Here is a 12055-nt window from a genome sequence, read left to right as displayed (position 1 = left end):
GCAAGATGAGCTGCAATCTTAGGCGCAATAAAACGTTGCATGGGGGCCGGCGAGGTTTACGCACCGGTTGTCCGGGCAGAAGGACCAGGCATAGGAAGAGAGACGGGACGCGTGCATGGTGCATCCCGTTCTGGAAGTATGAGAGAGCGCTCATCAGCACCAAGGAACAGCATGTTGTCGCGACGGAGCTGTTCCTGAACATGCATTCTTCCGTTGTGATTCGTGACTTTGCAACTTGCTTGCCTCAGAGTCTCCCGATTGTCTGGCCACAGAAGCTGGTAAAGGCAGAGCCAAGAGTCTGGAGTTGTCAGAGACGTCCGCATGCGTACGGATAGCAGCGTAGGGCGGAATCTGAAGGGCAGAGACGGACGACAAGCAACGGTGACAGCTTGTCAAGGGGCTGCAGAGGCAAAGCCATGCCTCGCCCTGCCGCGCTCACCAGCCAGCGTGCCAGCATCCCGCGGCTTTGAAAGGACTCGTCTCGAAAAGGTAGGCGACTGTCGAGCTGGGTCCGGCACCCCCTTGCGCAAGGACGCAAGCAAATCGCATCTCCACCATGCTTAAAATCTATCCATGTCAGTAAGGGCAGGGGGAGGGAGGGCAAGCCGCAAGGCACGTCTGCTGTCCGGATATGCCCATGCCCAAAGCTCAGCGAGGCCCTTGTCGGCGTCTCCAATTCTTATCCCATTTCCCACAGACACTGCCACCGTCGAGTGACAGGCCGGGCCCTGGAGCAAATCCACCTTTGAATTTTGCTGCTAGCGCGCGCCAGGTGTGATGAGCCAATGGGTAGTGGAAAGGCCGCGCCATCACGGCATGGGTAGAACACTCGCTCAGGGGTGACGGAGGCTGCATTGGCCCTGGAGATCTGGGCCTGCAGGGTTGCATGAATGAGGGCTGGTTCCTGAAAGTCCATTATCCGCGACAAAGAGAAGGAGGATGTCGATATGTGGTGGACGGGTGCGGGTGTGTGGATGGATCGATGGAAATAATGATGATGATGATGATGATGATGTAGAAGAGGAGAGGATCGTTTACGGTACAACTACCTATGTCTATCCGTAAGGTATGGAAGGTATCGTCTAGCTGATAGATGCGGGAGGAGCCATGGACCGCGAATTGTTTTTCGGCAATGACAGCATCTGCCAACCAGCAACAGGCCAAAGAGACAGGAGCACTTCCTTGCCGCTGCCGAATGGGTGGTAGGTGGGATTTGTGGATGAACCCGCGAATCATTCGCAGTCTACCGGGACGGTAAGGATACATACAACATCAAAGTCGCAGTGGTTGCCTCCAAAAGCTCAGTGTCCTCTGTATGGTACCTACTGGGTAATAACCGATATGTTCTGTGCTTGCCAATACCCGCGTAATGTGGTAGTGAAATCCACTTACCAAGTTACCCATCAAGACGGCGATGGCGCAGCAAAGTTGGGGCAATCTTGGTGATGGGAATCAGGATTCCGCGTCTCTATAATTATGAGTAGTATTCGTATATCTCTCGTTCAGTCCTTGTTTCTCAGGGTCCAAGGTAGAATATTCGTACATTTATCGTCCATGTCTTGAATCGTGCCGTGTCTTTGAATTTGTCTCGTCCAAAAGACCATTGTGTCTTATCCCCTTTGCAGACTTTTGCCAATCAGGTCGGAAGCCGAATTACCAGCAGCATCTACCAGTCCCTTTCAGTCTTGTAGAGATTCAGCTGGACCGGGGATGGATGGGGACTCGGGGGGGGACCTGCGGCGCGGGCATTCCAAGCTGGAAATGAACATGTAGGACGAGACTTTTAGCCCATGGCGATAGGCTTCTCCCTTCCGGTATCCACCAGGGTTAGCTTGTTTTGACCGATCTCTGGCTTTGTGGGAGCTGCCCGTCCATGTAACGGCACTTGTCTTTTCGAACCTCGACTCGAGTCACTTATGCAAGTTTGGGTTGGTCTTTGGGTTGGTTTTTGAGGGTGAGGCCCGACAACGGGGATAACTTTAAGCTCCTGTCTCTCCCTCCAACGGGGAAGAAGAAACAAGTGTTTGGTGCTTGGGATGGTCTGAGCTGGCTCCCTCCATCCGCTGGGACGGTGCCATTTCGAAGGTATCGCATCAGGAGCTGTGGTTGTATATCTGCATTGGGCCACGGATGAATAGTTGTACGGGATGATAACGTACGGACTCCTCTACCGGCAAAAAGGCCCCCCCTACTATCACCATCATTATGCGTGGATCGTCAAAAAAAGGCATCATTGATGATGGACGATGGGGTATGAACATGGACATTGGAGCAAGTGGCCCCCAAAATGATCCCCGGAGGTGACCCAAAAGAGATTGATCATCGCACAACCACGGTGGAGAGTCGCAATATCATCATGGCCAATTTCACAAGTACCACGCGACGCATTCTCCAGCCATGATCGGGTGTCTGATACTCCCAAGGGTACAAGTCTACAAGAGGAACAAGACATGACAACGGCGGGCTGTGTTCTCCAGCGTCATTTCCCCTCCTCCACCCCCTTACCCCTTCCCGGCAGCGGCCCCTTCCCTCTTCCACTAAGGTTGCCGTGCGTGCGTTCCTCCCTCCACCTCTTCCATTGGGATACTTAGATTGTTGTAACTTGTATCTTTCTGCAAGTCCATCCTTTCAGGTTCCCTCCAGCAACAGCGAACAGCGCTAAGGACAAGCTCCAGCGCCCAGAGCAGTCCATCACCACTGCAATCGCTGCCCACAACCTTTATCAGTGCGTTCAGTCCATTAAGAGTTCCTACTAAGGCGACTCGCGAGATCCTCTACTTGTCTACTTGTATCTTTCCATAGTAATCACACCACAAAAGTACACCATTCAGCGTAGTTCGTGGCCCAGATTCTCCCGAGTCCCCCAAAATCCACTGGACTTGCCCATTCACCCCCCTTTTTCCACCCAACCCCCCAGGACGGCAGGGCCCCAGCAGCTCCTCCTTCCGGTTCATCGATTGGTTCCATTGGTCGAGGCATCCCAGCCAGTCACCTCGACGTTTCATGCCTCACCACCTCCGTCGCGGATTCTGCTCTTGTTCTGCCTTTCTACGTCGTTTGCCTTGCTGCTTGCGCTCTGTTTTGCGTTGCTCTCGAGTTTCTGCTCTACTTTCAAGGTTGCCATCTGCTCTTTCAACCTTTCTTCCCACACTACCTTACCATACCTTACCGATACCTTATTCTAATTCGCCTTGCGCTTTGTCTCTGCTGCAACCGCAACTGCAACTGCCACTGCCACTGCCACTGCACCTTAGCCGCCCTTTGCATCTTGTCCTACGCCTTCTTTGCGGCATTTGCTTTTTCTCTGCATCCACCACCGTCAGGATATCCCCTTTTTGACACATTTCATCCTCCCGCCCTGCCATGCCGGGTCGCATCCGCCGCCTGTTCGTACATTGACGCTTGAAAGACACGGATTGGAAGAAACGAAAACCCCTTTCTTCCTTTCACCCCCCTCTACCGCGATATCTCACTACCAGCCTGCGACACATTCCTCGGCCATCTCCAATACTTTCTTTATTCACCAACACCCCATTTCTTGAACCTGAACCTGAACCACACGCAGTTCAGTTCACACGCCCAACCTTTACCCGATCTACTCTAAATAAAGAAAGCGAGAAAAAGGTTCTGCGACAATACGTATTTAGGTTGGCTTTTGGGTTTTCGCCTTGGTTTTGGGTACGAGCGTATACCTGATTGGATTGGCATTCTGTCACACACGTCACGCGAGTGTGCTGTGCGAAGAAGGAGAAGAAGAAACGTTCAGCTGCTGCTACCCCCGACCGAATTGAAAGACCCGACCCTCGACCTCGACCTCCTTGTCGATTTCGACACTCCCTTTGTTCGCCGCGCCGCGTCTCTGTTCCTTCGACAGCCTGCCGCTCTTCTACGCGCGAACATATTCCCATACAAAACTTGTCCAGGTCTACCATGAATGGTCGCAATGCGCCTCTCTCACCTGTCTCTCTAGGTGGAAGCGAGTGGTCTGTTGGCAAATACCCGAACATCAACGACGACCCGTACGCAAAAAACCGCGGCAACATCGTATCACCCCCGAATTCAGGAGGCTCCAACGGGGCCATGAATGGCAATTTTCCTCCCGGTCCCCGGAGCGCCGGCGGTCCCTCACCGCCGCCCTCTGTCGGCCGATCCAGCAATGGCACCAACATGTATGCGAGGAGCGAGAGCGGACGGAGCATCCGCGAGGAGCAAGCCGAGGGCATACTGGGCGAGCACTACGTCGCTTTGAAGAACTACCTCAATGGCGGTTCAGGTGGGAAACCAACACCCCCGAATAAGGCCCGCGACAAACTGTTGCGCCTGTCGTCTGTCCAGTTTCTCGAACTCAGTACCGATGTCTTCGACGAACTTTTGCGGAGACAATCCCTCGGTCGCCGACCTTCGGGTCCTGGCGGTCAGGGGCCACCCCCTTACTTGATGCCCGAATCCAACTTCCATCCCAAACGCAACCAGGCCAGGCAAAAACTGTCATCCCTTGGCCCCCCGCGTTTTCGTGATCTTGCGACTGATGTCTTTTGCGAACTGGAGAGAAGGTTTCCCCGCTTTGCCGCTGGAGACATCCCTAGAGTGGGTAGCCCCGTATCGGTCCGCTCGCAGGCGACAGTCAACGGGAATGGCTATCCTCCCAGGAGTCAAAGTCGGATGAGGCGGCCCTCTGACGCGAGCTCCATGAGAGGAGGACCACCACCACCCGACCCCTATGGAGTGCCTCCCTCGCCGGGTATGCCTCCGAATGGCGATTACAACCGGCCGATGCAAAAACAATTCCAGAGCAATACGATTGTGCCGAATAAAAGTACAATGGTGGAAGAGGACGACGATGGCAGCCCGAACGAGGACGAGGAAGCTTTTGGCCTCGAACGAACCGCGACTAATCGTAGCAAGAGAAGCGAAGTCACGGAGCGGAGCGCGGTAGCATCAGAGGTGATCATTACCCAAAATATTCTCGTATCGAGTGGAGACATTAACAGCTATGACAGGCCGACAAGAAGCTTTTGGATGAATACCAGACTCAAGTGCGCGACCTGCGGGAAAAGCTTGATGTTATGGAGGATGCCATGAAGAGGAAGGACGACGAGCTGAACAGTGTTCTGGATGGAGAAAGATCACGGTCGACGGCCGCGAATATGGAGAAGAAGGAATTTAGCGACCTCCGTCTCGGCCTGGAGAACAAGCTCGCCGAGGCTCAAGATCTCAACGCGTCGTTGAAGCAGGAGCTGGATCGCATGCGGGACGAACACGCAAACGAATCTCGGCAATTAAGAGATCAGATGGATGAATTGCGCTTGTCTGGTGCGGCTGCAGGTGCAGCCAACTCTGGCAACGCGGATAGGGAGCTACAGATGGAAAATCAGCAACTTCGCCAATCTCTACAGGAGCAGCAACAGGTCACGGAAGAGGCTCGACGCGAGGCTCGGGAGTTCCTCCGCGAAATGAAGATGCTTTCACAACAGAGCGGCTCAACCTGGCAAAAGCAGGAGGAGCTGGAGAAAACAATCGAGCAGCTGGAAGCAGAGGTTCGCGACTGGCGCAATCGCTACGCACGAACAAAGACACAACTTCGCAGCATGCGTGCCTCCTCACTTGGACTAACCGTCGAGCAAGATGCATCAAAGTACATCAGAGAAAAGGGATTTGCACAGGACGGAGGCGCAGTTAAGGACGTCCACGTCACCAAATTCCAGATCGCCATCGACGAACTCCTCCAACGCGCACGCGCGGAGAACCCCGACACCGTCATTGACGCTATGAAGCAAGTCGTTGTCAGCGTTCGCCGAATTACTAAGGATATTGACGAGGGTGTCGCTACCAACGAGGAGCTCGCACAGCAGCGTTCTAAGCTCAAGGGCAAGATCTCTTCGACGGCCAACCACCTCATCACCACATCCAAGAACTTTGCTTCATCGGCAGGCATCACGCCAGTTTCTCTCCTAGATGCCGCCGCCACTCACCTGGTGGCCGCTATTGTCGATCTCCTCCGAGTCGCAAAGATTCGATCCACGCCCGCTGGCGAACTCGAGGATGAGGATGACGGCACGGTCACCCCCGTTGACTCGACCGGTTTCTTCTCCCCCAGAACGGCCTCGAGACAGGAGTCGATCATCCAGGAGTCTTTGCCACCACTAGGACAGGCACCCGCACCATTCCGTGGACTTGGCGGTGGCCGAACCAGCATGGACTCCTCCGCTTACAGCCCCATCAACTCCCCTCGCCAGTCTGCAGACGCCTACAATCAAGCACGGGGAGCTAACGGTATGAATGGTATGAACGGCATGGGTGGGTTCGCGGGCATGAACCAGAACGGGCCAGCCAATGGCTATGGTAACGGCATGCGACAACAGGATAACCGGGCCGAAGATCTCAAGATCTATCTCGAGGATCAGACCGCAATCCTGGTTCAAAACATCCAGAACCTGGTCGGCTCCATCCGAAGCGATGCCGCCATCAACCAGGTCACCTCCGAGATCAATGGCATCGTAGAGGTTGTTGACAAGGTCATTGGCGAAACCGAGGCATCTGGTAATGGCGGCATGATTACCCGACTCGTCGCTTGCCGGGACCGCCTTCTGGAAGCCAGCGATCGTGGCATGGACATTGACCGCGCCCAGGACGTCGGTGCCACCGGGCGCAATGATCGCGAGTGGAGGATGTGGACACAAACCCTACCGCCCATTGCTTTCGAAATTGCTCGGGAGACCAAGGAGCTGGTCCAGCGCGTCGACCGAATGGTCAGCAACGGAGACGACGACTTTTCCTAAACTCGGTTTGAGGCACAGAGAAGTCCAGAATCAATTTTTTCTCCCAAAGATGCGCATAATCTTGAAACGACAACACACAACCCTCTCTTTCTGGAAGAGAGTTTTGATACCCCTGCTGTCCTCAGGGCGGCTTTGCTTGCATTTATGTGTTCTGCGAGTTTTGGGACGTTGACGAAGACGACAACAAAAAGAGGTCTCTACCTTTCTTCTTCCTTGTTTTTCGTGTTTGCCACTTGACGTATATACACCCTTCCCACCAGTGGGGGTTTTACTGGTCCCAAGCATGGTTTTTTATAGAATGGGGCTCGCTCGGTCTCTACAGCCTTGGGGCGTTTAATTTTGCTCGAGGAGTTTTGTACGCGAAGCATGAGAGAATGGGATTCGAAGAGTTTTGATCCGAGAGGGGTGGTGTTTCTGTTGTTTTAACGTCACGCGAATGAAGTCGAAGAAAGAGTTCGGAAAAGGAGGGTCTACGAGGTTCCTTGGGAGACCTACTAGGCCACTCCTCCAACACACGCTCCTGGCTATGTAATTCAGGATAGTGGGCGAGAGGGGGAGGTTGCTGAAGACGTTTTGGATGAACAAAGATAGTATAGCCCCTTTTCAAAGTATAGCTAATGCTAAAAGTGCCCCTCGCGAGGCATGAAACTCAATCTTATAATACACATGCGGTTCATTAGTGAGGGATGTATGGGTGAAAGGTGCGGCGTCTTCGGCGGACCCCGAGGTGTTTTCTTCTGCGTACGAGCAAAAAGGTTAATAGGTCTGGCACATGACACTCACCACGACGCCGCCATCGTCGAGCTGAGCAACAGGCTTCTCCACGTGGCGGACACCGGTGCGACGGCGGCGCGGACGAGCCGGTGCGGGGATGGCACTCTGCTTTGAGTTTCTCGTACTATAAGTCTATACAAAACTGTGGAGGTCGATTTTGCGGGGAGGGTGAAGAGATCACTTTCCCCTCTGTTCTTCGAATATCTCGAAACTAGTGGTTTTTGTCATGGTCGATATGGAGGGCTCGTTGTCTTGGAAGGGGGCATCGTTGTTCGCAGAAGATCGGCCTGAACTGTGTGGTTGATATGTTGATTTTGTATGGAGCCCGCCGGCCGGGTTCATCCCTTGAAAGTGGGGTGGAGGAATCCGAAGAGGAGAGAAAGCAAAGAGGGGCCGGGGAGAAGCATACCTAGCTAAGCTAGGTATGCTTGAACGACCGTTCTCTTTTCTTCCCCTAGAACGTACGACTTGCGAAAAAGTTGCGAGCGAGTGCGAGCAAGGATATGTCGAACCCCCCGCTGTCATATGCTTTAAGCCTTTTCCCTCTTGCCGTCGTTCCGTATCGTAAGATCACCAACCGTGGCGGTCGATTAGTATATCGCGGATGGATGCTAGTAGAGCTGACGTTTCGCCAAGATTGGATGTAAGACCTGGCCAGGGGGGGTTGGGTTTGCTCTCGGTCTGGCTTGGCTCGTCTGTATCGGGGGGGTGGCACCCTAGCTTTCCTTTGTGCTGTTGGTTGCTTTCCTGTTCGCGCTGCGTACGTACTGCTGCTGCAAGTGTCAGCTTACCTGTCCTTCACTCGTTCTGTCCATTAAGGAATCAGATCCTGATTCAACGGGCCAATGAGCCTGGTTTCCCCCTCTTTTACCTGGCTGGCTTACGGCGGTCCCTGGAGCCATTGGGAATCTGCTAACGCTGGACTCCGGCCCAGCCACGACGACGTTTCTTCGCTGGGCAGCTGCTTTGGGCGACGAGTGAGACTGAGCGATGGCGGTGGTGGTGGTGGTATATGTTCTACAGGCGCGCCCATTGTCTCGTTTCCATTGCTGAAGCTTATCCATCGTCTTCCAAAAGCCAACTGAGATTCCGGGATGACATTCACAACATCTGCCGATTTTGATTACTGAGCCGGCTAGGACCTGACAACCACGACCCCCCGCTTGAAACCACTTATACTTGCTGGACCCTGGATCTCGTCAACTCTCATATTGTCCAAGAATCCGCGGATGGCCAACTGGAGGTCGCTTGATTCACGTCGGTAATGGAGACTGCCTGCGCGATCCCAGGTGAGAATACTACCGCCGCCATGGATGTGTCGAAAAACGAGTTGCATCTCCTCGGCCTGCCCTTTGAAATCCGGCTCCAGATATACGGCTGGGTCCACGCGGCACACCCAGTAGAGCACGCGCAGCTCGCGCCGTGGTACCCGAATCCAATACATAGTGCGTACTTCTTGAGGCCCATCAAAACCCCCGGAGTGGAAATTGAGGATTGTACCGTACCAGGAAAAATCGTGAAAGCCATCGCCCAACCCGCAGGAGAAAAGGACGATTCCAGCAAAGACCAAAAGTCTGACGAGCCAACGCTGCTGTCACCAAACCGTCCAATCTCTGGTATCCCCTCAGCGCTCCTGGAGACCAATAGGCAAATATACAACGAGTGCCGGTCCTTCCCCTTCCACACCAATGAGTTCGTCTTTGTCAACTGGTTCTCCTCGGGGCTCTGGGCGGCGCGGGCCTTCACGCGCGGTCTGCGGCCGTGGCAGCGTGATGAGATGCGGTGGGCGCGGCTCGAGATGCTCGGACGGGACTTCACGGGCCCAGCGCTTAAGGAGTGGACTGAGTTGTGTGAGCACTGGGCCTCTGGGTTACGAGGGCTGAGGCTTAAGATCCTTATAGGAGGTGGGATATTCGAACCCACTGCCCCCTTTTCCGCGCTGAAAAACAATGCAGAGGCCCAGGCCATGGGGCTGGGCTCCAAGACGACACGGCCCGATCCCAGGCCGGAATGGATCGAGGAAGGGCTGCGGAAGCTGAGGGCGTTGAGGAGGCTGGAGGTTGAGCTTTCGGTGCTGGATTGGGGTGATGGGGAGAAGCTCGAGTGGTGTGCTGAGCTTGGGAAGATGCTGAACGTTGATAAGGAGGGAGAGGATAGCCTCGTCGTGGTAAGATGTGTTGAGAAGCTCGAGGAGGACAATGGGTCGAAAAGGCAAGTCTTTGATGGCATTGCGCAGTGTTGAGCCCCCTGCTGAGTATTCCTCAAGCATAGACTGGGATATATGGCTTTCAGGGTGATGGCTGTTGGCTTTTGATCACGTAGACCTCAGACTACGAACAACAAAAGAGGAGGTACGTGTTTGATTGTTGGTTGCAATGGCGAGGATGGAGTCGAATGGGGATATGGTCATGGGATGGGGGGCATGGCGTTCCGGAGATGCAACTGGGATTACGGCATTAGGCATATTGCAATTTGGTTCATGGTTATCAGGAATGATATCTCTGTTGTTATGAATACCTGAGGCTCCTCCTGCAAAGGTGAATGAGGCAAGACCCAATATTCACTGTTCAAGACCAGAGGTGTGCTATTGTTTGCTCCTGCCGTCTTTCCATCTGAAGTTGACCCGGACCTGCCTTCCTTCTTCCTTTCTCGCCCACTTCAAAAAACAAACTTCCAATCGTTCTTCTTTTTCTTCTTTTTCTCTCATCAAAGCAGCCAGTCGTCTGCTAAGAGATTTCTCTTTTCCCTCCGCCTCACGCCCTTCCTCCTCTCTTGGACCCTCGGCTTTTCCCCTCAAGCATTATCTTCTTGTACGCATTGCCTACTTGCAATATTACACAATATCCTCACCTTACAGGATACCGACCGCTCCTACTTGCGACTTTCAGACGCTTCTTAGACCGATTGACGACGAAGAAATTTCTTGTCAAGGCCCTATTCCCTAGTACGGCACCATCGACATTTCTGGACATGAAGGGTCGCTAACAAGGTCACAGATTCCTGTGTTTTCATCAAAGAGATCACATACATTCCCCTCAAAGAACATCGCGAGAGCCTCACACCCACTTCAATCACTCACAAAACATCTGGTAAGTCGAAGCAAAGGAAATTCATTGAATTTGAATACAAACTTACCGTACCAAGTGAAAATGAACGGTCACATTATGCGCGGTCGCTTCCACCCTCACTGCCCCGAATTCAGCATTGACTACTCCACTGCTTGGTCTCCCGAGGTTCGCATTCCGGTTCTTATCCTCATCACTCTCTTCTTGATGTCGATGAATCCGACTGTCGCCGATGTCATCAAGAGTACCGTCTGGATGGTTGTCAAGCCCATTGCCCTCCTCATTGGTTACTTCTCTGTCGCCATCATCCGCATTCTGATCTTCCTCTTCATTGATGGACCCAAGATGATCACCATTCTCCTCACCCCCGACAGACGCAACAGCGTCAACTTCCTTGGTATCGATGTTGAGAACAATACCAAGCTCAACGCCATCTGGAGCCGTCTCCACACCGAGGAGGAGTGGGTTCCCGGCGGTGTCTTCGACAAGAAGTACAAACCGTTCCTTCCAGCCCGTAACATGAAAATGGCTGGCCCTCGTCAGAAGAAGGTCATGACCCGCGACCGTGGCCTCTCTTGCTAAATCGACTTTGCTTGGGGGCGCATTGCCAAGCCGATGAACAAAGACAATGTGGAGGAACTGGATCTTCTCAAGGAACCGGATCTACCACTTGGGCCTTGTCATCGACTTCATTCGACCTACCAACTATTCGACTATTCAGCAGCACAGCATTCACGGGGCTATGGGATACGATTGATTGAAGTTACGGCCGTGGGGGTTTCTATTGGGGAGATTCGGGATTTGGTTTGACCTCGCTATTCACAGGCGGGCCACTAGACCTATCATCTTGGGTGTCTACTAGTCGCAGCTGATACTCGACCACGGATATTTGCAACGACGTCGGTGGACCTGCCCTGGACGATACGGATAGGTTGGAGATTTCATCATCGTCTTGGAGCCAGGAGAGGTTATAGAGAGAGATACCCACGGTCGTGCGAGCTGAGGAAGCTCTCGACCATTAGACGTTGGTAAAGAAAGGGCTCCTAATGACTCAGATGAGATAGAAAGATAATGAGACCCTGGAACATTGCTAATTGGTTTCTCCTGTCGCGGCTCGGTGCGGTTTAGTGTTTAGTGAGACTAGGCCGAGTGATGGGACGTTGAAATGGACATCCACTCAGCGCGGAAAGGTCCCGCCTGTGTGCAAGGAACTGTTCGTAGACATTGGCCAATCGGAGCAGGGGCGGCCAGCAGCTGTCTCTTGGCTGTGCGGTTCATCTACTTTCTCATTCTTTGACAGGTCGTCTTAAACAACGAATGCTGTTCTAAGGCACTACATGTAGGATTTGCGCTTTGGGTTTCCTCCTCCTTTCTGAAGTCTCCCACCTCCGATTTCCGGACTCTACATACTTCTCGATCGTTGGGCCCAAGAGAGTC

At 53.4% G+C, this 12055-nt stretch overlaps 3 protein-coding genes across 3 annotated transcripts; all 3 read left to right on the top strand.

Moving 5' to 3' along the window:
* Nucleotides 1-3930: 3930 nt before the first annotated feature.
* Nucleotides 3931-6779, top strand: SPA2 (component of the polarisome; the record flags this gene model as incomplete). The annotated part of the gene is made up of 2 exons (XM_053195526.2): nt 3931-4944; nt 5001-6779. The coding sequence occupies 2 exons, from the start codon at nt 3931-3933 to the stop codon at nt 6777-6779; spliced, it is 2793 nt and encodes a 930-aa protein (XP_053047179.2).
* Nucleotides 6780-8862: 2083 nt separating this feature from the next.
* N0V96_000389 (uncharacterized protein) lies at nt 8863-9795 on the top strand (the record flags this gene model as incomplete). The annotated part of the gene is made up of 1 exon (XM_053195525.2): nt 8863-9795. The coding sequence occupies one exon, from the start codon at nt 8863-8865 to the stop codon at nt 9793-9795; it is 933 nt and encodes a 310-aa protein (XP_053047178.2).
* Nucleotides 9796-10702: 907 nt separating this feature from the next.
* N0V96_000388 (uncharacterized protein) lies at nt 10703-11200 on the top strand (the record flags this gene model as incomplete). The annotated part of the gene is made up of 1 exon (XM_065755925.1): nt 10703-11200. One exon carries the CDS (start codon nt 10703-10705, stop codon nt 11198-11200), a length of 498 nt encoding a protein of 165 aa, XP_065615165.1.
* Nucleotides 11201-12055: the final 855 nt, after the last annotated feature.

Source organism: Colletotrichum fioriniae (genome assembly GCF_027942845.1).
Source record: "Colletotrichum fioriniae strain IMI 355084 chromosome Unknown scaffold_1, whole genome shotgun sequence".
NCBI classification, from domain to species: Eukaryota; Fungi; Ascomycota; class Sordariomycetes; order Glomerellales; family Glomerellaceae; genus Colletotrichum; species Colletotrichum fioriniae.
The sequence above is the reverse complement of the archived record's forward strand: the minus strand, read 5'-3'. Positions and strand labels throughout refer to the sequence as shown.